The sequence below is a fragment of the Cryptomeria japonica genome, chromosome 10 (genome assembly GCF_030272615.1).
Source record: "Cryptomeria japonica chromosome 10, Sugi_1.0, whole genome shotgun sequence".
Taxonomy (NCBI): Eukaryota; Viridiplantae; Streptophyta; class Pinopsida; order Cupressales; family Cupressaceae; genus Cryptomeria; species Cryptomeria japonica.
The window spans coordinates 475,660,655-475,678,669 of NC_081414.1; the positions used below are offsets into that span (position 1 = coordinate 475,660,655).

At 38.3% G+C, this 18,015-nt stretch overlaps 1 protein-coding gene across 8 annotated transcripts in view; it reads right to left on the reverse strand.

Annotated features, from left to right (window-relative positions):
* The window catches only part of LOC131063370 (uncharacterized), a 35,217-nt gene extending 18,931 nt beyond the window's left edge, over positions 1-16,286 (reverse strand). For 2 of the 8 annotated variants that reach the window (XR_009111053.1, XM_057997156.1), the window contains exon 1: positions 16,152-16,286. Coding sequence is in view for 1 of the 8 variants with exons in the window: in XM_057997156.1 (XP_057853139.1) it covers positions 16,152-16,253 (102 nt within the window). In the remaining 7 variants the exon portion in view is untranslated. Of the gene's footprint in view, positions 1-9,399; positions 9,482-14,999; positions 15,081-15,892; positions 16,117-16,151 lie in introns of those variants that run through there. The other 6 variants (XR_009111055.1, XR_009111057.1, XR_009111058.1 and 3 more) reach the window with 6 other exon arrangements.
* Between the last annotated feature and the right edge of the window lie 1,729 nt (positions 16,287-18,015).

An 18,015-nucleotide genomic window follows, 5' to 3' on the forward strand; every position in this document is an offset into this window, starting at 1 on the left:
AAAGTGTTTTCCACTTGACCACACAAGGCGTTCCTACAATCAGCAAGAAGCTAGTGGTTTGGATTGCGAATCCCACCAAATATCAAATCTCACACTTAGTCTTTCAAATTAACAAACTACTTCGATTGAGCACGATTCAAGTGTATCAAACAACCATGAAGATAACTCAAGAAATTTGCAACAAAACACCATAACTTCAATATTTTATTGATTTCCAAGTCATCATGTACAACAATTGCTTGAATTTCTCTCTTCAAGACTCAATCTTGCTACAAAATAAAATTGCTTACAACTCTAATCTCTCTTCTCTATTACATCAACTATTGACTCTTCGACTATTCTCTATTGAAATGAAAAATGGGGGTATAAATAGCATCCCCAGTTACAATGAAAGGTCCAGATTGAAAGTAAATCAACGGACAAGATTATGACACCTAAACCCTAATTAGGGTTTGTTACAAATGACCTCCTTTTTACTGAACAATATTAAATACATAGCCAAATATTAAATTCGGCACAAAAACCTAGGAGGTATCAACCAATGAGAAATAAGATGTCATGTCATCTGTAACAACCTTTCATCTAGAATCTTATTCCCTTTCCAATTCTCTTTCTTAGCATATGCAATGAATTTTGTCACGATTCCCTCAATTTCTGTGATTGGAATCTCAGGAAGATTCTTGATACTCTCTTCTAAGTGGATGACCTGATCGAATGCATCTAGAAGAGCTGCGTCCCAAGTAGGTTCAAGTTCCTTCGTTCTATCAATCAGGAGCATGGTGGCATACATCTGATCATACTGCTCATCTGTAACATCTGCGTCCTTGCGAAAGATGATCTTGATTCTATCCTCAAATTCTTGTATATCCACATCTGTCTCGACCTCGATCCTTCTACCAAGAATGGTACGAAGTACCTCAAATACTCTGTCCTGGATCGGGTTGATCACCTCCTCAACTTGACCACATCTAACACTGATGTCCTCGAAGAGAACACTTTTTATATGGAGTAAGGTTGACCACTGAAATAAACTGTGAGAATCACCTTCCAAGATCCTCTCCTGCGCTAAAATTCTTCTGGATGTGTGTCTTATAACTTTCAAGACAGGGATGACAACGTCCTTGGAATGGGCAAATGCAGCTACTGTTGTCATCAATCTGTGGATTATCTCAAGAACTTGGATAGCCTGATGAATAGTCTTTGTCATCCTTGAAACGAAATCTATGGCCACTGTATGAGATCTATCCATCCAACTACATGTACGCTGGACCAGGTTCCTGAATCTTTCTGCTTCATTGATCGATTGAAGGGGCAATGCTTGCACTGGTGATCTAACTGGATCCTGACGTCCCAAAGGTTCATTGATGTGACTGAAATATGTCCTCCATGCACCGACCTCTCTCTCCAGCTTTCTATTCTTTTCCACTTCTTCTCTAAACTTGTCCTTCAATGCCTCAAATGTGTCGGTGGCATCATCTAAAGTCTGCTCTGCTGTGGATGGTCCTAACTCAATAGTCTGTACATCATAATCCTCTGCTAAGATCTCACCCTCATATTTATCTGCTGCCGGTGTAGCTATCTGCAGTTTTCTAGATCCAGTCTCATCTCGAATCATCTTGGACATCTTTGTAGCCTTCTTCTTCTCTGTTATCACGTGTGAACGCCCAACAAGGCTCTCTAAATCAATTGCATTGTCCTCGTCCTCAATTACGATCACCTTGGTTAATCTTTCCTTCAACCAATCTGGGATATTCGATCTTGTCTCTTGAACTTGAATTTCTTTATGTACTATTTCTTCTTGTCTGGGAGGAGATGTTACTTCATTATCTTCTTCTAAATCATAATCTTGGAGAGATCCATCTGACGAAACATGCTGTGCCTGTCCTTCCTCCTGCCTGTCATTCTGTACCATCGACTCCATGGACTCTTCCACTCGAACTGTTCTATCTTCTGGTCTGGAAGAAGTACCTGGTGTTTGATCTTTGTTGGCACCTTGCTTTTTCTTGGAAGACTCCTCCTTTTCTGATCTTTCCTTTCTCTTCGAACCTCTCGAATGGAGATTGCCCTCACTGGCACATCGAAGGTTACCTTCACCTGAATTCCTAGGATTAGGATTGCCTTCACTAACACTGGCTCCACCTTCGGCTGGTTTCTCTTCCAAAGTAAAAGACATAGCTACGCCTTGTTCTCTCAACTTCTGATGCTGAACGTCTACCCATCTGCGAGTACAAGACAAGACTGGTGCCATCAAATCATCTAAATCCACGACTTCAGGCTCATTCCAATCCAACCTTATTGTTTTGCTTTCTCTATCATAGGAAGACTGGATGTGCCTGCCATTGTCCTGAGCTTGGTCGGCCACTCTGTAAATCCTGCATTTCCTGATGAAATCCAAAGGCAATCTAGAATGTATCTTTCGTTTCACCTCGAGATCATCTAGGAGGTTCATCATAAAATCCTCAATTTGGTGCTCATGTCTAAATCTTCTACCGACTGTCTCCTCTAAATGTCCATGTGGATCAAAGCTATTTCTCCAAGCAAAAGATGAAAAAGAATACAAGGCTAACTCCTTCTCTGCGTCATCCATGGCTAAGACATTAGGACATACCTCAACTAAATTACCCAAAATAATAGGTACCTGAACTCCATTCTGATGTCTGTGTCTGAATGCCTTCACATATGCTGCCAACTGCCTTGTTACTTCAAGTAACACAATTCTGTCTGTCGGATACCTCAGCAACATGTATGGAGGTAAAGGACATCCATGCACTCTAATGTAAGTGAACTTGGGAAACTGAATGAACCAAGCACCGTACCTCTTGATGAATTCCTGGGCATCCTGAGATAATCTGTTGTGAATCCCTCCTTGCAACATCCTTGTGATGTTCATCGTGAAAGTATCATTAACTAACTTGTAGTTTTTCCCTGGCGGATGATGTAAGTAGGCATAGGATTCACAAGCTCTGACCTCGCCGGGTCCTCTTCCAATCATTCCTCTGTGAGGTAGTCCTGCGTACTCAACACTCCTGATCAAAGCATAAATGACGTATGAACTCATGTGGAAGGACTTAGTAGCCCTGAGTCTTCTCAACTGTACGTCCAAGCAATGGCTAATTATCCTAGCCCAATGTATCGTACCCTTTCCTTGAACAATCACCTGGATGAAGTAAAACATCCACTTCTCAAAATAGAAGGCATGAGGTGCTCCTGTAACTCGGTTGAGCATAGTAATCAAATCTCTGTACTCCTCCTGGAAATCAATCCGGTGCGGTGTGTTCGGTACCTTGCTTAGACGGGGACGACTCTTGAGTAGCCAGCTCTTGTTGATTATGCTTAGGCAAGCATCTGGATCATCATCGTACACTGATCTGGCTCCCTCAATGCTCTTGTATATCATGTCCCTGTGCTCTGGAAGATGGAAAGCTTCACTTATGGCTTCCTCCGAAAGGTACGCCAAAGTGTTTCCCTCATTGGACACAATTGTCCTGGACTGTGGATTGTAGTGACGGGCACACTCGATCATCAATTCGTGGCACTGAATAGCTGGAGGAAAACCGGCCGCCTTGATGATGCCACTCTCTATTATTCTCCGGGCGACAGGTGATGGCTTGCCAATGTAAGGGGCCTCTCGAAACTTCTTCGTGCTAAAGTTCCCCAAGCTTGTATCTCCAATGTTGCTCCACTTCGACACGATCTTGGTCTCCACTTCCTCGGTCTTCTGATCTTCTTTCATGAGAGCTGAGCGACTGGTGGATGCCCCCGCCTTCGGGGTCGCCATACCTACACAACATTTCATTATAAGAACTATATTTTGCAATGAATAACGTAAATAAGAGAGAGAAGTTTTTTAGGAAACGTCATGATAAGTCTCTAGAGTTATCATTTCCTAAAAAAAACAACGATCGAGCCAAGAGATTCGAAATTCAAAATTTCAAAATTTAAAATATGACGACGAAAGAATAAAGCAATGATAATTAAATCGCCATACCTCAAGAGAGAGCTAACTCTAGAATGCAAAAAGGAAAAGATCGCCTAGGCAAAATTGAGGTAAAAATGATCTTCAATGTTATCTCCTCAAAAGATCGACTTCGCCACCTTTGGATCAAACGCGATCTTCAAGTCTTTAGCAAATTCGCCTTTGATGTGATCTTCAAACTCGCTCAAATGGGTCTTCAAGTTCGCACCACCCTAGATAATTAAGCGCCACCTTTGGATTGAAATCGCACTCCACACAAGATGATATTAGCGCCACCTTTGGTTTAAAATCGCACTTCTTTCCTTCTCCTCAAGATCGCATGTGAGAGGATAAAATGATGATGTGAAAATGATAATTCCACTCCCCTTATATAGCGCTTGCAATCGATTTATCCCTTAGGCCGACTTGGAGATAAAAAACACTTTTTTAAAAAATGATTTTAAATGATTTGCAATAAAATAAGAAGGCCGACCTCCTTAAATGAGCGCTTGAAATCGATTTTATATTAATTAATTAATTAATTATTAATGCCTTGCGTTTTTAATTTGCAAATTTCGATTTTAATAAAGGCAAAAATAATTAATAAAGATCAACGCCATATTAAATGCCAATTTAAATAGGATTTTCAATTTTTTATCGATTTTAGCATTTAAGGAAAATTTGAAATGTTTATTTGGCGCCAAAACTATGAAAACAAAGGGGACGTACCTCATCGCTCTGGTCCCTTGGAGAGGGGCAGGAGCGATCCATTATTTTGTCTTGATTTTGCATTTTTTCACGTTCAACTCCTTCATCTCCACGTTCAATATCGATCATCATGATGAGTCCTTCGAATTTGATCATCTTGCATGCGTACTTAAATGCCTTTTGAGTGTTCATCGCCCTTGTCCCTTGGAGAGGGACAGGAGCGATCTCCAAATTTCCACGTTTAATATGCATCTTTGTTCCTCGATCTTTCATTGTTGGCGAATAACATCCTTTGTTCGTGTCTTCCACGTTCGTTCCATTTGTTCGCATGAGGTTTTTGGGCGTATTAAAGGGATCATCGCCCTTGTCCCTTGGAGAGGGACAGGAGCGATCCATGTTTTCTCCTTGACCTTGTCAACTTTAAACCTTGATCTTCGTTGTGATGTCCTTCAAACGTCGTCCTTCACCTTACCTGACCTCGCCTAGCTTTGATCTTGAAGGAATATGCGTGCTTTTAATAGTATCGCCTTGGTCCTTATCCAAAGGACAGGAGCGATGTGAGTTTTTTAGTATGTTTGACAATGCTTGGACGTTCAAAACTCTTGCATGTGGTCTTCAAACGATGCCCTGAACCTTGTTCAACCTTATGAAATCTTGTCCTTACGTAAATCGTGCACAAAATGACCAATGCATCTAACATCGCCCTGGTCCCTTCCTGAGGGACAGGAGCGATCTAGGTTTTAGGGTGCGAATTTCTTCATTATAACGTCCCTTGAGTACTTGTGCTTGCTAAAGACGCCTTGAAATGTCCCTCGCCACTTTGTCTTGACTTGGATCGACCTTGAACTTTGGAGGAACGACCTTGAACTTGCATAGGAAGTATCATCACCATTGTATCGCCCTGGTCCCTTGGAGAGGGACAGGAGCGATCCTCCCTTTATGGCCTTTATTTTCACCTTGCCAGGTTCCAAGTTTATATTCAACGGACTCGTCACGCTCCACTCCATTCGTTCATGTCTTGACATCATCTGTAACTTTGCAAGAAAATCATTTATATCAAAAATCGCTCCGGTCCCTTCCTGAGGGACAGGAGCGAACTAGGCATTTAGGACCTTGTGGACGTCTAAAAAAAATCTTCAATTTATATTCAACGCGTTCATCTCATGTTCTTCCTTGCTTTTGAACGTACACTTGTCTTGATTGTAGTTCGGATCTTGCCCAATGAAGGAAATCGCTCTAGTCCCTAGGAGAGGGACGAGAGCTACAAGGTACCTCGCCCTGGTCCCTTGGAGAGGGACAGGAGCGATTTAGCATTCTAGGTCATTCTCCTTCATTTTTGCATCTCAAATTATATTCATTTGGTAAAGCATCTTCCTTTGGACCCTTTCAAATTATCAAGTCATCGAAATCTCGCAAGGACAAGGCAAAATTGAATTCATAGCTCCGGTCCTTCACTGAGGGACAAGAGTGATTTTCCCCCTGGAGGCATTTCTGTGCTCATGAAAATCTTCAATTTATATTCAATGGAAAGATCTCGCCGTTCTCCATCACTTCCAACTTGAAATTTGTCTGGACTCTGCAGGGATAGTGAGATATTTGAAAATGAGCTCCCGTCCTTCACTGAGGGACAGGAGCGATTTTGCTCCTACAGGCCAAAATAACATGATTTTTCACATTTTAACACTTCACAAGGCGAAAACAAATCAATTCCAATGCCTAGGATCAAAAATCAAAAAAGTCAAAATTTGGTCAAAATATTCAATCGGACAAAAATTCACATTTCACCTTCGACACTTAGACAAATTAAAGCTCTGCATCAACATTCCAATTGAAAATTAGACAATTTTGGCGAATTCATTGCATTCAAAATTTGCATCCTAGAAAAGGAAGCTCAAAAGCTCTCAAAAACGACTGGATTTTGGCTTGAAAAGACAAAATTTAAAACCCTAAGGCTTGACCCTAAATCCAGACGACTAACTAACTAACAAAACCCTAAAAACGAAAACAAAAACGAGCGAAAAACAAGCAAAAAGAGGGGGTCCCCATTTGCGATGGGGCGATGTGTGAAATGGTCACAACAGTACTCCAACAAAATTATTCTATCCATACAGTATCTAGGCAGCAAAAATGGCTCTCCAGTGAACCCACTTACTCTTAGATAGGTAGATCGGGAGTTTTGTATGAACTGACACCCCCACTTCTTTACCAGCTCCATTGCTTCCTTGTTGAGCCTAAACCCAGTGTCACCTGTTAACTTTATAATGATAGGAAACAAAAATGCATCATTTATGGATTCTTTCAATGGCAATTGTGTGTAATATTCCCACACAGTGTTTTGTGCTTCATCTTCACCCAATATGCCCTCGGTCTGCAAACCTGGGAATTGACCTGATCTGGCTGCCACCCAAACAACATAAGATGTAAAGAAAAATTTCTTCATGTTGTGTAGTTCTTTGAGTTGATCTCTTATGTCATCTGACAAAATTTGAGCCCAGTCGTAGTATTGTTGTCCATCCAGAATAGTTAACATGAATGAGAACATCCATGGCTAGAAGTTTCAACATGCAGGTTTGTCGAAGGCCTTGCTAAGCATTATTATCAGAACCCTTTGTGGTTCTTTACAAACCTGCCTCAAAACTTCATTTGCCTTTAAGCTTGTTTTCCTCTCTTCCTTGAGCCATTCCTCATTCAATCTCTTCTTGCGTTGACTCATGTTCTGATTCCATTTCCTTTCGCCGTCTTCCTCCCCCTCGACCAATACCCCCCTCCTAGTGGGAATCTAGAACACTAGGGCCAACATATTTGGTGACAAATCAATCACCGATTTCCCATCAGCATCGACACATTGCCTAGTGTCGGGGTTATAGAATTGTGCAACTTGCATTATAAATTTCGGCACCTGCACTGATTGCGGGAAAACAGTCGCCTCTACCAGGTCGGATCTTTTAATTCGCCTGTATTATGCACTCAATCCAAGTTTCTCCAACTAATTTTCTATATCTTCGAGATCTATATGCCCGATCTCGGTGTCCATAACCGATTGGATGGCATCCTCTAGCTTGGAGGCGTATGTTCTCCCTTGGTATTGATATTTCATGGTGACTGGCAGCTTCTCGAGATATTTCGCTTTTCAGGAAGATTACATTAAACACATCTAAACCTGCAAAACAAACCAAACAAGCATCAAAAACTACTCAAAGAGAAAACTCTATAAAACAGCTCACCTCAGGACTTCGGGATCTCGAGGTTCCAAGGTGAGAAAACACAAAAACCACGAAGGAAACCCAAGAGTCCGGGAGTCTGAGGTCCCTTGCTAAGACTGCTAGCAAAACCAACAAACTCAAAACTCCAGGAACCCAGGATACCGAACTCATGAAAAGCACAAAAGGAGACCACTTCGGGAACTCGGGAACCCAAGTTTTTGAAGTGGTGAGACCCCTGATAGAAAACAAACCCGAGACTTCAGGGTTCCGAAGTTCCAAGGTGGGACTCAAAAATGCAACACGGAACTTCAGAAAATTGAAGTCCCGATAAGCTACAAAGATGGAGCTGAAAAGGAGCTCGAGACCCTAGGACTATGGGGTTTTGAGTTGAACAGATATGCAAAAAGAAACTAATTCGGGAACTCGGGATCCCAGGTTTCCGAAGTAGTTTCACCTAAAACCTAAAACCACCAAGACCATCATTTTGGGAACTCGGGAACCCGAGTTTCCAAAGTGGTGAGAAGCAAACAAACAAAAGAAAACCCTACAACCCTTATTTTAGGAACTCAGGAACCTGAGTTTCCGAAATAACACGAAAGAAAACAACAAAAGAAAAGACTGTCATTTCGGGAACTCGGGAACCTGGGTTTCCGAAATGATACGACAGCGAGGAAAACCCCTAACCCAGAACTTCGGGAATCCAAGATTTTGAGGTTAGGGCACAACAGAAAACTAATAGAAAAACAAAAAAAACAAGAAAAATCTAAGAAATCAAAATGAAATCTAACCAAAAGCACACGCATATCCGAACAAGGAAGGCGGGAAATCCACCTACCTGGCATAGAAAGCGAAGACGATGCTCAATCGAGTGCATGGGAATGCGAAATCGCGAAGTCAGAACTCTGAATTCAGATGAAAGAGTGCACAAATGAGCTCCAAAATGACCTCCAACCATATTTATACCCCCGACCAGTCACCACATTAAATGCGACTTCGGAAACCTGAGTTTCCAAAGTGCAACACAGGTGACCAACACAGAACCCTAGGGACAAGGAATATCGAACTAACAAAATAGAAAACCAACCCGGGAGTTCGGAAACCCGAACCTTCAGGGTTAGTAACCAAAAGGAAAACAAACACTTCGGGAGTTTGGGAACCCGGACTTCTGAAGTGATGTTCTGAAACAAAACAAAAACAAACTCGGGAGTTCGAGAACCCGAACTTTCGAACGAGGCACTAAAAAACAAACAAAAGGTCACCTCTGGAGTTCGGGAACCTGAATTCCCGAGGTGGCCAAAGAAAAAACTAAAAACAAAGAAAATCTAACGGAAAAAAGAAAAAAAAAAGGGGGTGACCCGAATTTTTCATGGGAATGAAAATGATGGGACTAGGTATACAGGGCATAACACTACCTTGTTTAGGTAAGTGTTAGGATGCATAAAGCAACTCACATATAATCTTTCTCCTAGTTGCATTTGTCCAACTAATGCTTTGTTCAAATGGAGTTCAACAGGAGTCCAATTAAAAGGCTACCTTGTAAATCAAGACTTAAAACATGTTTTCCAAATAGAAGTAAGAATGCAACTTTTGTCTTATGTCCACTCCATGTAGCCACCTAGTCAAAGAAGTGCCAAAATCAATTCAATTAATAAACACCATGTTCTAAATATTTAAATCAAGAAATCCCAAAAAAAATTAAAAGAATACACTTAAACACATTAACTCAACATATTTCTTTTGAGATTTATAGCATTCCCTAAGTAGAACAAGTGAGATTATTTTTTGTAAGCATGCAAATTATTTGTTGGTGTAAAAGTCAGATATAATTATTTCAAGCTCAAGAGGCAATAGAGTAGTAACCACATATTCATGCATAAAGAAAATTAGAGCTATCAAAAATCTTCTTATCAAGAATGACACACTTGCATTGAGAATTCTTTCAAGTACATTCACCACCCTTAGTAAATTAATGTTAAATGTGCACATTCATATTCAACTTTCATATTTCAAAATAGCATATTCTCATGTTTTGTTAAAGTATTAACATCTTATATGAAAAACGGGCTTTTGTATCCCAAACAGATGCTATCTTTGTCTTAATAATGAGGAATCTATGAACCACATCTTTATACACTATCCTTTTATTCTTCCTATTTGGGGGATGTTTTTCAAATGTGGGGGTTGAATTGGGTCTTCCTTAAGGAGATTCAGGATTGTTTCAGAAGCTAGCATTATTCTGCCAATAACATCACCATAAGAAATCTTTGGAAGTTTTCTTTTGCCCATATCCTTTGGGGGATATGGAAAGAGAGGAATAATAGAATATTCAGGAATGATATTAACACCTTTGAAGTGGTGTGGGCCAAGATAAAAAATAATTGTGTAGAGAATGTGATGGCCAGGGGGGTGAATTGTTGTAGCAATAAGGAGGATTTTGATGTTCTCAAAAGCTGGAATATCTCAGCCTATATGGGCACCAACATCAACCAAATCAATAGAAGAATGAGTTGTTGGTCTTTTCCCCCTAATGATTGGTTTAAGGCCAACTTTGATGGTGCGACGAAAGGGAACCCGAGACCTGCTGGTTGCGGTGGTCCTATCCGGAATGGTGTTGGCTTTTCTACTGGCGCGGTTGACTATCCCTTGGGAATCCAAACCAATCATCTGGCGGAAGCTATGGGCGCCTCCAATCAATTAAATTAGCCTATAATATGGGGGTCAAAATGTTATGGTTGGAAGGTGACTCTAAAAACATTATTAATTGCCTCCTAGGTAAACACCAACCCTCGTGGACGATTAAAAACATCATTGATTCCGCCAGGAAGCTGTTTCAAGGGTTTAAAAAATGCCACATTTCCCATGTTTACAGAGAGGCCAATAGGTGTGTTGACTAGGCTGCCAATGAGGCAGTACGAAGTGAGCAAATTATAACCTGGAATTGCGAAGGGGAGCTCCCATGTGCGGCATTTGATATCTTAACTTATGAAAGATTGCATGGTAAGAAAGGTTAGATTTGAAATCATTTCCCCAGGGGTTAGGAGAGGTCCTGGCAGCAGGAGCTAGTTTTGTATGCAGCCGAGAAGGAGGTACAGTAATTATTGCAGGATCACTTCGCATGCTTTATGGGTGTTTTTCTCCCTCTCGAGCAAAAGTATTAGAAACTCCCACAGAATTCTGGTGGTTTCTCACAGAAAGTTTATTGCGAAGAAAGGTATCTTCTGGAAATTACAGACGATATATATCAATAACATTATGGATGGAAAACGCAAGAGAACAGAGGCTACCACCATTGATAAATGGAGGAAGCATCGGCAGGTCTGGGCGGTACTTCAAGCTGCCAATATGACTGATTTCATGGAGCGCATGCAGGAGAAATAGCCCGAAATTACGAGAATCTTCAAGAAGGGCTGGAATAAAGGCACATTAACCATAGGCAACAAGAAGGTCAAGGTGACTGAAACTATGATCGCTGAGGCAACGGGTCTTCCGATGGACGACATCAAGTTCTATAGGGACAAAAAGATTTCAGATGCTGTCGTGAAGAAATTTCCGAAGGATGAGGAGGAGAAAGCTAGACTGGTGAAGGGAAGCCATACCTACTTCTCGCCGAAGGTAATTAAATTAATTTGGCGAAAGGATTTTTCTTTCTATAATGGAATTTACCACTCTCGATGGTAGATATACTAGGGTTTACAACTACCATTTTGTCTTACTTAATCACTTTAGGTATAAAGATAAAATTTCTATTCCATATTATCTTTTCTGCGCCCTTAATGCTGGGATCAAGGATGCAATATCCAACCCTAATATCAACCAAGCAATGCATGAAGGTTTGATGGTGATTCTGTATAATCACATCAAGAACACTACCGTCCATCTGAATATAGCTGAGGTCTCCAAGTCGGAAGAGGATCTTGACGACTCTGATGATGAGGAAGGCGAAGGCTATGACACGGAAGCTGAAACAGAGGACGACCCCCAAATTGCTGGGTCAAGTAGGAAAAATAGAAAAACAGAGCATGGGAAACAAAATAAAGGGTCGGCCAAAAAGAAGCAGAGAGGGGAGGATGAGGATAGCTAGTATGAGGAGGATAATGAGACTGATAACAACATGGATACTAAAAGCGAGGAGGTCCAAACCCTCGTGAGCGAGAAGCAGAAAAGGAAGACTCCTAAAACTAAGGATGTGGGAACCAAGAATCGATCACCTCTCACGACTGATTCTAAGGATAAGGTCCTGATGGGGGAGGATACGACCATGAAAGAAACTCAGAGCTCTGATGTCAGGGAGGTGGGACTGGAAGTGAATCTTGAGACTGCAAGTGACAAGACCCAGGAAGAGAATCACCTGGATATTGACCTTTGTATCAATAATGGCATGGATAGCTTCAAACAGGTGCTCCTCTGGATGCAAAAGAAAATTATTGGCATTAAAACCAAGCAAGCCCAGGAAGCAGGAAAAAATGAGACTTTAGAAGCTTTAGGCTCGGGTAAATTCAATTCCCTCCCTGATTGTCTCAGCGAGCTTACCAAAGCTATTAGTAATGCAGAGGAGATCATTAATGCTAATTGAATTAGCTTTCTTAGCCTGGAGAATAGAGCAAGGGCCACTGAAAAAAGACTTGATGGAGTTGAGAACACGCTCAAAAAGATTGGTGAGCAAAGTTATAAGATTCTTAAGGCCACCTCGGCTAGTATGAAGGATCTTATCAGTAAGCTTGAGAATGACCATGGGGATAAGGCTTCGACGGGCATCATTGAAGTGAAGGAAGATACCCCAGAGGATAAGGAGACTAGGCTTGGGAGAAGAACGCGGGCGAGCACCAGAAAGATGCAAAGCCATAGCAAGGAAATTGAGGAAATCAAGCGAGCATCTAATAATATGGAACAGTTGGAGCTGGAAGCTGCAGAAATGCTTTAGAAGTTAACCTAAATTTGGGCTCTTTATGTCGGTCCTTTTGGTTTTTGACTAGCTGTCTCTAGTTTGTTGGCGTTTTGCTCGTCAGTTGTCCTTTTCTTTGGTGTTGTCTTTTGCGTTTTGTTGCGTTTTAATGTAATTCTTTTGATCTTTTGGCTGTAATGGGTTTCAAGGGCCCATCAAAACCCATTTTCCCTTATTCAAAAACATCTTATATGAAAAATTACACAAAATCAATGGCAAAGGAGAGAAGAGAAAAAATGTTTCAAATATTGCTAGTGTCCTTCCTGAGCTTCCAAAGTCTAGATGGAGAAATTAATAGCATACAAGATTTGCATTTTTCAATGAATGTGGATACATAAATGCTTCCTAGAACTGTAAACTAGAAACTTCTTGTCAATCATACCAAATTGGTGACAAGAAAACACTATAATAAGTGCAAAGAAGTCAAAGGCAAGGCAAAACCTAGAGTGGCATACAAAACCTAACGGCCATTTCTTATCTATATCAATGATTATGATACTATCAACAGTGTTCCACGATGACACATCCCTAGACCTAAATAATCACAAGGCATGTCCCATGTTGTTTCAACACATAACGAACGACGAAGAAGAAACATCTCCCTAATAGAGTACCCCTCCCATTTTTCTTTCCTATCATCCCTGGGACATTTTAGCCCCTCGTGGAAATATTTCAAGGAGGTCCCCATTTTTTATTCAAATTTTGAGGGCATCCTTTATCTACACGAGACCTGCGAGTACACCCTAGGAATATTGGTAATGTCCCTTTAGAATCTCAAAGATGCCACAATATTCCTGATATCCTATAAATATGTTAAAGATACATAAAACAACAAAAGGCTTGAGGCCCTACCCTACTACATCCCCAAATCCTAACTTCTGTCATTGCACTCTATCTGCATGAAAAAGAAAAGTGAGGAAAGAAGAAGAGATAAGAAATTTGAAGCCAAGGAGAAGCAATTTACCAAGACAAGGGATTAGTGGTGCAAGGAAGAGATTTAAAATATAATTGCATTTTCTATTTTTTAATACATTTTCTATAATTTTTAGAAGGAATCATTTTGCTTAGGTTTTGTTTCCTTTGGCAACCTACAACTTGTGTTTAAAAATTTGTGGGAAAGATGGAAATCCAAGAAACAAAGCCAATGTGCGGTGGAGGAAGAAAGACTCAAACACAAAGAAAAGTTTAGTTTGTAAAGATGGCAAGATCTGACATCTTTGCATGTTTATATAGAACTCTTAGCATACTATAAAAGAAGAGATCTAAAAAAAATGCATATCTATACAAAATCTATAATAGATATTATCATTCTTCGAAGTAACAACTTTCCACTCTGAGATATCTTGTGAATCTAACAAGCATTGACGAGAACGTCTGGCATGCATGAACAAAGCATTTAGGTTTACAATATATATCTCTTTAGAGATTATCACTATTAATACATGTTCAATAGACATGGATCATCACATTTGACATTCCCATGGATTTTTGTAGAACTTTACGGGATTTTATCTAATTTTTTTAAAATTTAAAAATGTCATTGTTTTCCCAAGAAAATTGAGCTACAATAGCAAACAACATCAAATAAGACATCAAGAAAATCTATTATTAAAAGAAATTTCAAATTTTTTAATCATAATTTAAACATTAGAAACTAAGATTATTTTTTTCCGGCACACATTTCAAAGGACTAATGATAAGAAATGCTTGATGCTATAGTCCACAATAAAAAAAATTTAATTCTTGTGATTTTTTAAGCCAACTGGTTTCAAGGAGATAATCAAGGACAATGAGAAAATTCAAATACAAGAATTTCTTATATTTGAATAAGTGAAAAAATAGGAAACATTAATGATTAATCATTCAGAAAATGTGGCAAGTAAATTACTATAGCCCACTGCCAAGGCAAGAACTAACAATTATAAAAATCAAACATATATGAAGACCTCAAGGTTGAAGGCATGTATATATACTAGAAGGATGCTTGAAATTGCATCTAAATTTTTTTTACATCAACACTTTGGATCAATTTTTGATCTGAAACATTCATCATAATATCACAAAACAAAAAATTAGATAATTTTGCTAATCTTGAAAATATTATCTAATTTTTTTAAAAAATGATACTCTTAATTTGAAGTCATATTTCTATTAAAAAAATCTTATAACGCTTCAACAAATAAAAAATAACCTGTGAGTTTCTTTTTATTTCTGGAACTATCCTTTTTGTCTTGACCACTTTTAAAAACTATTCTCCACTTTGAAGCACTTACTATGCAATCACAAAGCAAAAAATTGCATTATCTTAGAAAAACTTAAAATACTAAAATACAATTTTACTTACAGTTTTCCAACAAATTTAAAGTCGCTTTCTGAAAACATAAAATCTCCAACTAATTGTTCACCAACATTCAATGCATAAATCGTTTTTCACGGTAGAGATTAGATTTCTCATTGATAATGCTTGGTTTTTGGATCGGATTTGTGAAATATTTGGTTTAGAAAATAAATTTAAACTGTCAAAGATTTCAAATAAAATTTATCAAAACAAATTTGAAGATTAAAGTAATACGTGGAGAACTAAATGATAATGCAAAGTTAAGAAGTATTGTAATGGTCTCCCAAAGTTCAAACCAGGCTAATTTATGAAGCATACAGATGAGCATAAATGAATAAGAAACACATAGTAATAAATGAATAAGAAACATATAGTATGGATAATTTCAAGGAACAAATATCACTACAACTAAAAATGTAAAGTAAGCTTTGCATGCATGAAGATATCTTTTGAAGAAATATATCATTTTAATATAAATTAGTTTAAAGGTATAGATTAGTTTCTAGGTTGAAGATGTCTGTTTATGCAAGCTATGCCATAGGTGAAAGTGATTGAGGAGAAGAAAAGGCTAAGAAGCGCAGCTCAGGGCAGGGGCAGAGCTTCTTTTGGGTCAAATGACCATCAGGTGGGGCAGCAAGTCGAAGATATCTATATTGGAGAGCATCGTCTTCACAACCATCGAATCCAGGGTATAAATGACAGTCGATTAAAAGGATGATTAAAAAATTCAGGACTTTTGAGCTCACCCATAGAAGAGCAAAGGTTGTTGTGGCAGGACAACTGATGATTTCTCCTCTTGTTGAGAATGTTCAGGAAGAATCGGGCGTTGATGGGTCATCTACTGATGGAGTAGATGCAAAGGAAGACGAATGTGTGTTAATCAAACCCTACCCAAGCAAAAAACAAACACGTCCTTCTTTGTATACCAGAAAATTGAACAACATATAAACAAATCCAAAAATTAACTCTCAAACAACGATTAAACAAAGGGCAGACTATAAATACCTGTTGGTGCTGCAAAGGACTGTTCTCTAAAGGAGCCCTCAACGTGATTTCACGTACATTGCCTTGTAAAATGATTAGTGAAAGAACAATTAACAAAGACATGTGAAAAATTTATTTCCCACCTTTCTTTTGCCTTTGCCGCCTATTGAAAATGTATGTTTCTTTTCTCTTAATTTTTAAATTAAGACAATTAAAATATTTTTTAATTTTTAATTTAAGATGATTAAAATAATCATTTAAATGTTTAAGACGAAATATTAATTTTGTCTTAGAAAACATCTTAAACTATCCTCTTATATAGTAGTGTGTGAGCACACAGAGATATGAATGTATGTATGTATGTCTGTCACTGCAAATTTTAAAAGTGCAAATTTTAAAAGTGAAACAGTTAATTGTTTTTATTTGTGTGTGTGTGTGTGTGTATATATATATATGTATCTGTGTGTGTGTATATGTATATATGTATACAACAGTCCATAGTCTTATGTTCATTTTAAGTATCTAAAAATTCTTTTCACAACAACAACGTGTCTCTCTAGGATCTTGCTAGAAAGTTTACTAATTTTTTGCAACACAGTTATAAATGACTAATTTGATCATCGTGTAAAAAACACAACTAAATAATTAATCACACATATAAAAAATGGCTAAATAAATGACTATTACTTCTCTATACTATTAGTCACAAATATGAAAATGACTAAATAAATGACTATTACTCCTATCATCATGTCCCATTCTTCACAGAATGGAATACAACACAACTGCAATTTTTTTTTCTTCTCAATATATTCAATTACCCATATTCATGATTAAATTAAAAATTATTTTAAATACCATATTACAAGTTTATGGGATAAATCTACAGCATTTAATGAGACCCAAGAAATTAATTTTCCAAAGGAACTTAAATATACATATCCCATCTAATATACATATCCCATTTAATATGTATATTTAAGTTCCTTTTGAAAATTAATTTCTTGGGTCTCATTAAATGTTGTAGATTTATCTCATAAACTTGTAATATGGTATTTAAAATAATTTTTAATTTAATCATGAATATAGGTAATTGAATATATTGAGAGGAAAAAAAATTTGCAGTTGTGTTGTGTTCCATTCTGTGAAGAATGGGGCATGACGATAGGAGTAATAGTCATTTTTATATTTTTGACTAATAGTATAGAGAAGTAATAGTCATTTATTTAGCCATTTTTATATGTGTGACTAATTATTTAGTTGTGTTTTTTACACGATGATCAAATTAGTCATTTATAACTGTGTTGCAAAAAATTAGTAAAATTTCTAGCAAGATCCTAGAGAGACACATGTTGTTGTTGTGAAAAGAATTTTTAGATACTTAAAAGGAACATAAGACTATGGACTGTGGTATCTCAAAAGATCTAGCTTCACTCTTATTGCTTATACCGTTGTAGATTGGGTCGGTTGTGTGGATGACAGGAAAAGTACAAGTGCGGGTGCATTTTTCCTTGGACCCTGGTTGGTTGATTGGTTGAGTAGGAAACAAGATTCAATATCTCTATCTGTTGTTGAAGCTGAATATATTGTTGCTACAACTTGTTGTACATAGGTATTATGGATGAAATAAACTCTAAAGGATATTGAAACATTGTTCGATGAACATATTTCTATCTTTTGTGACAATACCAGTGTAATAAATATTTCTAAGAATCCAATACTGCATTCAAGAATGAAACACATTTCAATGTGGTATCACTTCTTGAGGGAGAAAGTTTTGGAGAACGAGGTGAAGCTTCATTACGTACCTACAAATGAACAGATTGTTGATATCTTTACTAAAGTACTCTCTAAGCATTTCTTCTATATTGTACATCTATTCATG